The sequence below is a fragment of the Vidua macroura genome, chromosome 8 (genome assembly GCF_024509145.1).
Source record: "Vidua macroura isolate BioBank_ID:100142 chromosome 8, ASM2450914v1, whole genome shotgun sequence".
Classification (NCBI taxonomy): Eukaryota; Metazoa; Chordata; class Aves; order Passeriformes; family Viduidae; genus Vidua; species Vidua macroura.
The window spans coordinates 19,501,350-19,513,951 of record NC_071578.1 but is presented as its reverse complement, the minus strand read 5'-3'; the positions used below and the strand labels follow the sequence as shown (position 1 = coordinate 19,513,951).

Here is a 12,602-nt window from a genome sequence, read left to right as displayed (position 1 = left end):
CTCAATTGACTCAATTGACTCCCTTGACAATACACATGTCAGAACATTCCTGCACAGGGCCTTTCCCCTCCAGCTGGCTGTCTCATACAGTGCTCTGGATCTGATGATGCCCATCACTTCTCATGGTCAAACTACCACTCCAGCAGAAACTCCATGGGCAGAATTTCATGTCACCAAGCCAAAATGCCATCTCCCATATGTGCTAATTGCCAGTGTCTGGCACGGGGCAGAGAGCAGCTGGGAGCACATTTACTGCCCATGGGTAGGCAACTGAATGATAATCTTTGTGCAACCCACTCCATCAGCCTCCCAGCACAGGGTGTTTTGCCACACATATGAAAAATGACACAGAAGGCAACAAAATGCTTTTTTGATCCCAACGTATCCCCTACGCTTTCCTGAAAATGGCAAATACCTAATGAGGCTGAGCAAATGGAACTGCTCCTGCTGCTGAAACACAGTCATCTGTGGGAAGAAGGAATGCCCAGCAGCACCTGGCAGCCCAGAGCAGCTCCAGGACACGACCTGTGCTCTGGTGTCCTGACACTGTCACCCCAACACCTGGCAGCACCGTGGCAGGATGTAATTGACCTGGCAGGACTCACACTGGGGAGCCTCAACTCAGCTGGGCAACCTGAGCTGCAGGGCTCACCCCAGGTGAGTGAGGCCCACGGCACAGCGCTCAGAGCTGGATCCCCTGTGCTGGCTTACTCTTTCCATAGGGCAGTGAGGGCCCCTTCCCAGTCCTGCCCCCAGCCCTAGCACCAATCCCTCTGATGTGATCCAGGACCCCATCTCGCCCTCACACACAGCTTGCATGTTGCTACTGGAATTTTTGGCTCAGACACTTCAGCAGAGCTTGTTTTGCCATGCAGGGTACAATAATGAGGGTGACAGGAGCTTTTTGCCTTTGCACACGGAGCCTCACCTTTCCCTGTTTTCCTTCCTCATCGCCTCAAACACCTCATCGTCCTCGTCCACGTCCCTGTTCTGCAGCCCATCCTTGGAGCAGCTGGTAGCTGGGGCAGGTGGCTCCTCTGGTGTGCTGTTCCTCCTGCCTGGCGTGCCCACAAAACTTGGGTTGCTCTCACTGTCCTTCTGGCTCTCAATTGCTGAATCCACCTCCTCCTTCTCGGCCAGGATATCATCGATGTTGGTTTCACGATAGCACCTCAGTGGCACAGTGTCCAGGTCTGTTTCGGAGTACTTCACTGTCCTCCTTATAATCCCAGTTTCACAGGAGCCAGGCTTCTGGCTGCTCAAAGGAGACACTTCTATCTCCACCTCCACATGGCTCAGGCTGTGCTCAGGTACCAGCCCTGGTGGCTCGGCTGGCAGAGGGGAGACAGACTTCTGGGGGAGTTCAGCCAGGGGAGTGGAGTCAGGGGCAGAGGAGCCTGCAAGGAAGGCCCAAGCATTCAGAGCTATGGGGAGCTGCAATGGGGAGCTCTGAGGACAGCATCACACACACACACACACACAAACAAACACATACTCCCCACCCCCCTCCCCCCCCCCCCCCGACAGTGTGGTCACATGTCATGGAATCATTAAGCTTGGAAAAGACCTCCAAGATCATCAAATCCAACCTTTGACCAAACACCACCATGTCAACAAAACCATAGCACTAAGTGCCATTCCAGTTATTTCTTGAACACCTCCAGGAACAGTGACTCTACTGTGTTAAGGGACACAGGAGAACAGTGAAGAGGTGGCAGAAAGAGAAAAAGTGCAAGAGGCAGAGACAGGCTGTCAATGCTAGTGCATCTCTAGCCAGCCCTGAGACCCCATCTAAACCCAAAAGCTTTTCTGCAGAGGCAGCCAGGGGCTCTTTGTCATCTCTTTTGCATAGTCACAGGGGACTTTGCAGGGAGGTTGGTACACGTGTGATCTGACCCCAGAGGGACATAGGTTGGCCAGTCTTGGGGGAATCTCAGCTCTTTGTTGGGCACTGAGAAGACCCAAGGGATGGGCAGCCCCAGTGTGAGTCCTGCCAACAATCCAGACTTAAAAGGAGGGGTGGGTCAACCCGATGGCATCCACCTGCAACTTCTTACCTGTCTTTGAGGTATCTGAGGAGCCGTAGAAGAATTCCCACTTGGCCTTGGCAATGCGCTGGGCATGGGCAGAGCTCTGCCGGGGATACAGCCCGGTGCTGCCCTGCAGAGAGGAGAGCAACGAGTGGACAATGCACCCCCAGGGCAGAGCCCATGCCCAGTGCAGGACACCCTGGTACCTACCTGATGTCGGGGTTCTGGCTTCAGGGGACTCCTGGCAAAGCTGGGGAACTCCTCTGGCAGCCCATTGGTTAGGGATCGGCAGAGGCAGCTGGTGTCAAGGGCACAGAACTCCTTCCCACAGGGACGTGTCCCCCCTGGAGTCCTGCCCCCAGCCAGAAGCGGGTCAGACGCGGAGGCCTCCAGCTTCAGCGTCTGCAGGAGCCGCTCCTGGGGCAGGGGCTGGGGCCGGAGGGATCCCATGTCCCCACCGAGCTCCAGACTGCGGCTGAGGCTGTAGGGGCCGTTCTCCCAGCGGAGATGGGGGGTTGTCGGGCAGCCCAGTGTCCGCACACTGGCCTTCTCAATGAAGCGGAAGGTGACCACAGAGCTGTGTCCCTCTGGGGCTGGCGGACTGTGGCTGCCCGGAGAGGCGACAGCTGGGCTGGGCCGGCCCCACCGTGGGGTGCAGGGGGCAGTCAGTCGCCCCGTGCCTGGGCAGCTCCCGCTGCCAAAGGGCGCTGCCTCAGCCGGCCTGCGGGCCAAGGAGCCAGTGCTGTTGTAGAGGCCGAGGGGGCAGCGGCGGGCATCGGGCGCCAGGCCCTTGCGCAGCAGGTGGAGGCGGCCGGCGTTGAGGTTGGGGGTGAGGCAGGGTGGGGGGCTGCACCGCCCAGCCTCGGGGCTTCCCCCTGCCAGCCAGGGCCTCCGGTGGGCAAAGGGCGGGGGAGAGGCAGCGCAGCCCTCCTCGGGGTGGAAGCGGACAGGTGACCCTGCTTGGGCCATTCTGCCAGAAGAGGGCACAGAGGCGTCAAGTCCGGAGCCCAGCAGGGTGGCACAGGCACAGCAAGGCAGGTTCCCAGCACCCCTGAGATGTCTGAGACAAGAGGCGATGCATCCTCAGGCAGCTCTGAAACAAGGGCAAGGAGCTAGTTAGGGAAGGGAAGGAATGGAAAAGAGTCTGGGGCCATGGGGAGGACAGGCCAAATGTGCCCTGCCCTCATGGCAGAAGAAAGATATGTGCCAGGTGAGACAGCTCCCAACAAATCCCCTCCTGCTGCAAGAAGCAGGCAAGGTTCATCAAGGGTATCACACCAGCACCACTGCAGGGATGCTGGCAGCCCTTTGCTTGGTTGCCAGGCACCCAGAATGTTTGCTCTCTCCCCATGGTGCCAGGATGCTCAGGCACTTTCCCCACAGTTCAGCACCCTACACATTGCAAGAGAATGCACTATAAAATGGATTCCATTCATTCTGCTTTAGGCTGAATATATTTACTACTCACAGTCTACAGCCTATTAAAGTAAGGGGAGGGAAAAAGTATCTACTGTATCCCTGAGACATCCTCCAATTTTACTTGCTCAAGGAGTTTAATATGAGCAGCAAGGGCAGGGAGCCTCTGTCTTTGGAGGTCAGCCCGGGTTTAAACTGTGTCACACCAACACATGTCGCAGCCACTACTGATGATGCAGACAGAGCTGTCAACACCAGTAGATTCAAAAAGCAGTGGTAACAGACAATCCCAGCCTGGGGGATCACAGCAAGCCTACCCTGCACACAGCTCACTTGCCTGCCTGTCTCTGCCCAGAGACCACACACCCGGAGATGAGACCAGCCACCCCACAGCAGCAGGTGGGTGGCTGCAGGGAAAGGCAGGACCCGGAGCCCCCATCAACACCACTGGCAGGGCTGCTGACATTTTTCTTTCTCCCAGTTAAAACTTGTACTTATCCTTCCATGAGTTTCTTCAAATTCCTAATGTGCAGAGAAGACTCTGCCTTGGCTGCTTGTGCCTTCTGACAGATGCCAAGATACTGAGTCCCTCACTTTCATCATTTGAAAGTGAGAAACCATATGCCAGCTGCAAACAGGAAAGCATTATTTTCTTCTCCCTGTTTCCAAGTGCAAACCAGACAGGATGAAATTCCTAAAGGACGTGGGGCTGAATTTTCAAGTGTTTAGGCTCCAGAGATGCACAGACAAAACTACTAATGAAATAACCCAAACCACATCTGTGGGGTAGGCACCCATTTATCTGCATTATCACACTGATGAAAAAATCTGTCCTGCTGAGCAACAGCAATCTCTAATTCACTCACTGCAAATTTTATTCTCCTGATTAATTTATTATGTACTATTTTTACAATATTTTTCTCCTATTATGGTTGTGTTTGCATTCAAGGTTGCTGAAGTTAACTGCTAAATAATAAAGATTCAGGGTTTATATGTTGCAAATGAAATTCCACTTTTTATCTCAATGCAGACTAAGACATATGCCAAGGAAAAAAAACTTATCTCTAGGAATAGTTTGTTTTCTCTGTAACATAACAAATCTACAAAAAACCAGCCTATCCCAAAACATGTGGGTTATTACTAGAATAAATGGGATAAGCAGAATGTCCTCCTGGCTATTAAAGCAGAATTATCAAATTTAGAGTAAAGGTCATGCCTGCCTTCGACCCACCAAAGCTGGATGGCTATACCATGCAGTGGAGTGAGCTTTTCTTTAATAATGAAAGGTAAAAAGCACAAATGCAACTGAGATGAAAAACCAGTGATGGAATGAATGAGCTACAGCTTCCTGCTTACTGATTTCAATTGTGAATAAAAAGGATGCTCCTTAAATCACTGCAATGAATGGGTTGGGCTGTAAAGCACTGGTGGGCTGGAGAAAACCTTGCTGGTCCCACTTCTTAAAGGCAGGAGGAGTTCTGCAAAGAAAATCTCACAAGGTGTCTGCCTGGGCAACCCTGGGCGTGCATTCAAAGAGAAAAACTCAGGAGCTGCAGTGTGATAGCCAGGGGCGGCACATCATTGGGGGATTACATTTGTTCAAGAAAACATCTCACAAGAAACTTGTTCCTTCTGGCTGTCCCTTCTTAAGGGCCAAAGGAATGTCCAGGGGTGCTTCCTGGGCATTGCTTTGAGCCATACCCAGTGCAACAGGGGATGGCTGCTCCCCATGCAAGCGCTTGCCTGGCAGAATGGGGTGATGTGGAGCGAAGGCAGCAGGCAGCAGGAACTGCTTACGCTGCGGGGGAAGCACACACCCACACCACGGGAGTGTGGGGACAAGGCGTAGGAACTGGGGGAGGATGAGAAGAGATCGGGCGAAGAATGGCACAGAGATGGGAGAGAGTCAAGAGGCCAGGCTGGGGGTTAAATTCACACGATGGGCAGTATTTGTGTGCTGGACATGGAACCCATGGCAGGGAATGGGGGAAACCAGGCTGTGGCTGCCGGGCTACCTGAGGGGGCTAGAGCCCCTGGGAGATGACTCTGCTCTCCGAAGGGACACAGAGCAGTTTGAAGGGATGAAGTGGTGACCGAAGCAGGATTTCTGGAGGCCCTGAGGCTGTGGGGCAAACAGGTGACCTCTTTCAGCTGTGATGTCTAGGCAGGGGACGTGTCCCCACCTTGGAGCTCAGGCTGAACATGCTCTTCACCCCCCGACCCCCCTGCCCGGCTTCCCTCACCCGGCACCTCCCGTTTGGCGGGATCAGCCCTGAGTGGATGTGACATCCATCCGGATGAGGAGGGAGCACCCCCGGCCAGGGGGGCTGGCGGAGCTGCCCGCCGCGATCTCCCTGCGTGGGCATCGGCCCGGCGCCCTTCCCGCCGCACCGGCACACCGGGGCCGGAGCGGGTCTCGGCCCCGCCGGGTGCCACCGCAGCCCCGTGCCGCCGCCCGCCGGTCACCGCCGCCAGGCGGGCGCAGAGACGCCCCGGTCCCTGCAACAACTGCTGCAACTTTCCCCGCTCCCCCTTCGCTCCGTTTCGGCCTCCGGTCCCCGCCGCGCCCCGCCCCGCCCCGCTCCGCTCCGCTCCCCGCATCTCACCGGCAGTGCCGCCGCCGCCACCGCATCCTCCGCGCCGCTCCTCCGCGCTGCTGCCGGCACGGCGCGGCTCGGCCCGGCCCGCCCCGTCGGGCGTGCCGCGGTACAGTACGATACAGTACAGTACAGCTCGGTACGATACGGTGCAGCACGGTGCCACCGGCCGCAATCCGCCGCTCCCTGCCGCGCTAATCCCGGCCCGGGCCTGTCACTCCGCCCCGCTGACAGCCACGGCAGCCAATGCGAAACCCCCGCCGGCCGCCGCGCTCCGCCCCACCCGGTGGCACCGGCACACGAGGAGTGGCCGAATTCACACCGGGGTGCCTGTCCCCATGTGTGGGCAGGCCAGCGGGTCCCCCACCCGTGTAGCATCCTCCACATGCTCAGGTCCCGGTGTGCACACCCCCTGTGCCAGTGCGAACCTGGCCTCATGCACTGGCAGCGCGATCCCGGATGCCGGTGTGCCTGTTCCAATGCCACACCACTCACGTCCCCGTGTCCTGGTGTCCATTTCTCCGTTCAGCAGCGTGCACATCAGTATGAACGGCCAGCCCCTGCTCAGCTGCATGCAAGTTACTATGTGACCACTGGCACGTGTCAATGCGTGAGCATGCACGGCCTGTGCTTTGTGCCCTACGCCAAAGGGTACAGTTCCCCTGTGCCCCACCATTCCTTAACAACCACGAGGATGAGAAGACAAAAGCTGCTATGCGGTCCAGGCTACCAACCAACATCAGCAATTCCTTGCTCTAGAGCACAGGTTCTGTGCCAGGGACTTATCTCTCCAAAGGTCATCACCCAAAGCACACTACAGCCAGGGGTGCCAAGGTGTCTCAGGCCACCAGGAACTTGATATCACGGTGTCACTAGGCACCCCAAGGATGCTAAGTGCCACATGAACCTCAGGAAACTACTTCTAGATGCAAGTGGGAAAAATCGTCTATCCCTTGTCTCCTGCCTTGGCATGGGGACTCCACTGGCACCAGTGGCATATGTGAGCTCATATGGGACAGCTGGGTACCAAGGTAAGGGGTGCTATGGCAGGGCTTCAGGACCCTATGCTTCCAGTGCACTGGGTCTGTGTGTGGCAGCCACTTGGACTGGCAGCCAGCACTTTGTGCCCTCACAGGTTGCCAGATCGATTTGCTATTAAACAGCACTTTATTACCCAGCCCAGCAATCGTTTAAATGTGTGTGAGACAAGAAGCCCAGGGGAGCTAGGGCTTCATGTGCACATCATATCTGCAAGAGAATTTGGGAAGAGCTGCCTCTCCTTGCTGCTTTCCATGCCTGCAGCAAGTCCAATTCCAAGCTCACCTGCCCCCTCAGTCACCCAGAAAGTATGTCTCCTTCTGCCCTCCCAGGCACAGAGAAAAAGCATCAGGCAGGGCAGGCTTTCCTCATATTTAATGCATCAAAGTGCTGCCATTTTCTCCTTCCTTCTCTGGGCTCCTGCCTGTGAGGGGCCTCTCTCCCCCACACTCAGGACTGTGGGACTCAGCTGCCCTAGACACAACCGGCTTTTCTGGCAGACTCCAAGAAGCTGGGCTAATTAGGGGCCTCACTGCTGAAGGATCAACGACCTGATTCCTTCAGCAGCTTCTTGATGGCAGAAGGGTGGGGAGGGGGAAGGCTTTTCTCTAAGCCACAGCCAGAGCGACAAATATAACCAAGTGCAAATATAACCAAGAGCTCAGAGCTTTCCCAGTGTGTCCATACCAGGACAAGGCATGCCTGTGCCTTCCCAGCACCTGCAGGCAGCCCTGGTGAGAGCTGCAGAAGGTAAGAGAGGTCTTTTCCTGACTGGACATCCACATCATTCACAGAAAACACATTTCTGTCCAGAACATGTGTTTTCCCTGTTGTAGCAGTAGCTGTTTCTCTCCCCACAGTGTTCTGCTCCTTCCCACAGCCCTAAAACTCATGAAAGATGTGTCCACATACATGGGTCTGGCCAACACTGACATAAGCCTCACTTGGATCAGGATTTTTCAGGATTTAGCCCTGGCTCTCCTGATCCCTCCTGCTGTGAATCCCTTCCTAGCTGATGCAGGACAGGAGGGAGCAGAAAACCCCTCTTTCAGATGACAGAAGGGGACAAGGTGTCCCCCACAGTTCAGCTCCCACTCCCAATCCAGTGGGCTTAGCTAGAGAGACAGGAGTGCCGTGCACTGGGAACCCTCTCTACTATCATTTGGGTACTTCAGGACCTCCAGTCCTTGCCTGCAGGTACCATGTCCTTCCTGTATTAGAGTCCACTCAACTCCATGTCATCCCTTTCAGCCTCCCAGATCCTGCAAAAGGGAGCTTCTAGAAGTTTTCTAACTATTGCCAGCACTGTCCTTGGTCATCTTCATAAGTCTGCAATACACTTTTCCCTCCCAAAGGCAAAAGGGTCTTGATATCACCAGGGCAGCACAACGATGAACTTCCAGCTTGGAAGAGATCAACCTGACATGTCATAGTGTCCAAACAACTGTACAGATTTAGGTGAAATTTGGGTGAAGAGGGGTTAGTCAAGAGCTCTTTCTCCCAGCTGACTCCAGGAGATACTCACACTCAGCTTGCCCTAAGGCACATGGATCAGTCTCTAGGAAGGTGCTGAAGCTGCAGCTCCACTTGGGGTAAACACTGTAGTGCACCCCAGGGCTGCTTCTCTGAGCCCAGTGGGGGTTATCAGAACCATTTCCTCTCTGGTGTGCTTTGTGCTAAAGGCATTGCAAAGGGTGCAAGGGCATATTCTGCTTCACTGCTCCCAAAATCAGTGGGGCTGTTCTGCAGCCTCAGGGCACAGTGCAGGCCTGCAAGGAGGGGACAGTCACTCCATCGGCACATGGGCTTTTCTCAACCCAACTGACTGGAAGCATCGTGGAAATAGCAACTCCAGCCACACAGGCAATGAGTCCCAGTGAAAGCAAGGGAAGCTGCACTCCCCTCACCTCTGCATTGAGGCCTCCAGGGCAACCAATTATGTTGCATAGGTTCCCTCAGGGCCTAGGCATAACTACATGGCTCTAATTAATGCCCTTTACCTCCAGTGCCAACACCTAACCACATCCTAGTCATATATTACAAAAGCCATTGCAGCACAAGCCAAGTCTTTAATGGGCTGATGCACTTATCTGTTATTGCACTAGACTTGTGGTTAAAGATAAATGGTGAAAATATCCTCCCTTGGACAGTTCTATACAAATGCTCTCCTGTGGCTTAGTCAGGGCAAAAAGACAGCGCTGGAGATCCTTCCTGAAGCCCCTCCCACCCAGACCTGGAACAGGGGAGAGCAAACCTGTACTGTCCTGTGCCTCTTGCACCTCCTCTGCACAGGACACTCATGTGGGACCGTGGCAGGATTTTTCAGGGTGAAAGACATTCTAGAAGAGGATACAGACTGCAAAATGTCTTACCAGAGAGAAGAGCCCATGCGGACTCTACATGGGGGATAGCTGCTGCCTGCCCCTCTGCCGGTGCCCTACCCAGTGTCCCAGCTCCCTGCCTTGTGCTGCTCCCTCTTACAGGAGGAACAGGGGCTTGGAAGAGTGGAGTTGTAGAGAGGTGGTAGCAAACACTGTATGCTGGGCCTCAGAATGAGCTGTAACAAAATATTTCTGTAATGCCCCAGGCACACCTGCTGTTACAGAAATCCTCTCAGACTCTGTCTCAGCCCAGGCAGCACCCGCACAGGGAGCAGGCTTTCTCCTGCACCAGCATTGCTCTGTCAAGATGAAGGCAGAAATGACAGCATGATAAAACCTGTCCTGGGGACGTGGGAGGTGGGGCCTCAGCACAGCTTGAGCCATAAATAATCTCCCTACACAGCAGTTAGGGGAACAATTGTGTGGGAGTATCTCTTGGTAAAAAGATGCTCAGGCAAAAATGGTCTTGAAGGAAAGCAAGGGATTTCTGAGCGGTGGGGTGGGCTCTCCAGTGAAGACAGAGCTTCCTGGGTGCCAGCAGGTCATTCATCAGACCTCACCATGGTGAGTCACTGCACCAAAGAAACAAATTTAGTCTGAACCAACCCAAATCACCCATACTCTGGCGTAGCCTCCCAGGACAGACTTGTGCTGCAGCACAGATCTTCAGACTGCTGTTCAGCTAATCTATGCAGCAATAAGATGTGATCCCTTACCCATACTTTCAGACTCAAGATTCACATGGGGAAAGGTGAAAGGGTGTAAAGGGAAGTGTGAGCAACGAATACAGAGTATTTTATGCAAAAAAGAGACAGTAAGCCCCAGGCACACAGTCTGACCCAGCACAGGATGAACACAGTCACATCCAGGATTGTGTAAAAGGCCTTGAAGGTCAGTTATAGAGGAATAATTACAAATATAGCCAGAAAACTGAGCAAAATGGCTGTCATGGAAATGTGTGGAGACAAATTCAAAGGGCACACTGAAAGCTTGGATGAAGGGGATTCATGAGTGGGATGCTGCAGAACAGCCCTGTATTTCTGTTTAGCTGGGAGCTTCCCATGCATCATCCTCTTTCAACTTTGACTTGCAGAACTTGGTCTTGCTTTACTTCTGTTTATTTATTTTTTTTTAGCCCTGACTGTATAGTCAAATTATTTTCTGAATAAGAAGTAGGAAGGTGGCATGTACAGGGAAGAGTTGAGCAGAAGTCACCATGTGTTCTCGTTTCACCATCTTAGAAATGGAGTCTGGTTGCACTGTGCAATCTCAGCACTGACTGACAGCAGAGCTTACCCTATGAGCTCAATACCTTCTCCCATGCAACCAAGAAGTCCAGCTGTGGTCCACTCCAACCCTGAGAGTGATGTGGGCTGTCAGACTTATCCTGCAGCCAGAGAAAAGATGGAGCCAGATCCTTTGAAAGAACCTGGTGAGAGTCCAAGAAAAAACAGTGTTGAGAGGCTTTACTGAACTTCTGTGGTATTGCATTCACCAAGCTCTCACATCTAAGAGGAGTGAACACTGCGGAACTACTGGTGTCCTTGACAAGATCTTCACAAGTTTCTTCTCCCACTTGAGACTAGTAGAAAACTGTAAAGAAAATGGCCCCAAAGTCTTTTCAAGGCTAAAGGTGTTTAGCCAGCAAGGTGCCAAACCATCATACGAGGTGACAGGTCTATCCTAGAACATCGGGATAATATTGGCTTGGCATCATATTGATCTCCTAAAAATAAGTTGTACTCTTGGACAGCACTAGCTTCTGGAATCCCCAGCAGGCTTGCAGAAACCCAGCCAATCTCTGAATACACCTCTGACATGGAAATATTTCAATTGGAATGGAATGGAATGGAATGGAATGGAATTTTCAATGCAAGGGAAAAGTCAAAAGGCATAAGCAGGGAAGACTTGCCCATTATAGCTAGAAAATCAGGAGCATCTCTGGGGAAAAAAAAAAACAAAAAAACAAAAAAACCAAACCTTGGGTTCCTGGCTTGAGGCCAGCTCTTCTAACCACAAAACTTCCCCTCCTTCAGGGCCCAGTTTCCTAAATCTCATCTCCACTTCCTAAAGGGTGAGGTGATGACCAAACTGCTTCTCTAGACTCTTCAGAAGTATAGCTCAGCATCAGCACCACCTTGCAGCAGCGGAGCTGGCTGAAGTCTCTGTTCACTTCAGGGGATGTTCATGAGGTTGAAGATGCCATGCCCTGGCTCTGTGAGCTGCCAGCACTGTATGTTTCCAAGGAATATACCAGAAAGCTGCAGCAGCAGCAGTTGTTGTGAGCTAATCTGCTTCCTCCCCCTGGTGCTCAGCTTGGTCGCTCATTACTATGGATCAGCTCATGGCCTGAGGCAGTAGCCCTGCTTTCTCCCACAGGACATCAGTGGCCACTGGGATAACAGGAGTGCCAGGGAACTGAACAGCGTCCCCTGTGTGTTGAAGGTACCTGTGCAATACACTCCCTCAGCTGTCTTGCAAGAACTGCAGGTGTCATAGCCCAGCATTCACCAGGTCCAACACAGAAAGCTGTTTTGGCAGACCTGGCTGAGGTATTATGAATCAACTAAAATTGGCATCCAACTGAAGCTTAAAAAGGAGACTTACCTCTCAAGAGAAATGCAGACCCAACTTTGGCAGAATATATTCCAAAAGAAAGGCAGAAGCTTGTTGCAAATCTTGATTGAGCAGAGCAGAACAAAGCTCTGCTCAACCTTCAAGCTTGTCTGCTTTGGGCTGTCCCTTCCCCACACAGCTACAGTGGATAACACTCCCCAAGCCCTGTACTGCAGTGCTGTACAGCCATTTCACAACTGCTCTGCATATAGGAAAACTTGATAGACATGAGCACAAAACCAGGACTGGTTTGGGATCCTTACCATTGGTGTAGACCTAGGTTGCTGAGTTCACTGAACATGCTGATGATGTAAAGCTGTGTCTCAGCACGCACCTCTACAATACACTAACAGTCTCTGATGCTCTTTCTGCATCTGCAAACGACCTGTGGACAAAAAACCAGAACAATATGTACATTTCACAGCTGTAAAGTACCCATAATTCCTAGTATGTTACACATGCATCTCAATAGCTGTAGCAGCCAGCCGGCCAAACCCCTCACAGGCCAAGAGCTCTCAGGCCCT

At 53.1% G+C, this 12,602-nt stretch overlaps 1 protein-coding gene across 2 annotated transcripts in view; it reads right to left on the bottom strand.

Moving 5' to 3' along the window:
* Window positions 1-12,602, bottom strand: part of PSD (pleckstrin and Sec7 domain containing) — a 44,175-nt gene that overhangs the window by 30,403 nt on the left and 1,170 nt on the right. For both annotated transcript variants that reach the window (XM_053983370.1, XM_053983371.1), the window contains exons 2-5: window positions 12,342-12,463; window positions 2,241-3,123; window positions 2,058-2,160; window positions 929-1,397 (exon numbers count right to left, since the gene is read on the bottom strand). In XM_053983370.1, coding sequence (XP_053839345.1) covers window positions 929-1,397; window positions 2,058-2,160; window positions 2,241-2,999 — 1,331 coding nt within the window. In that variant the 5' untranslated portion in view covers window positions 3,000-3,123; window positions 12,342-12,463. The remainder of the gene's footprint in view (window positions 1-928; window positions 1,398-2,057; window positions 2,161-2,240; window positions 3,124-12,341; window positions 12,464-12,602) is intronic.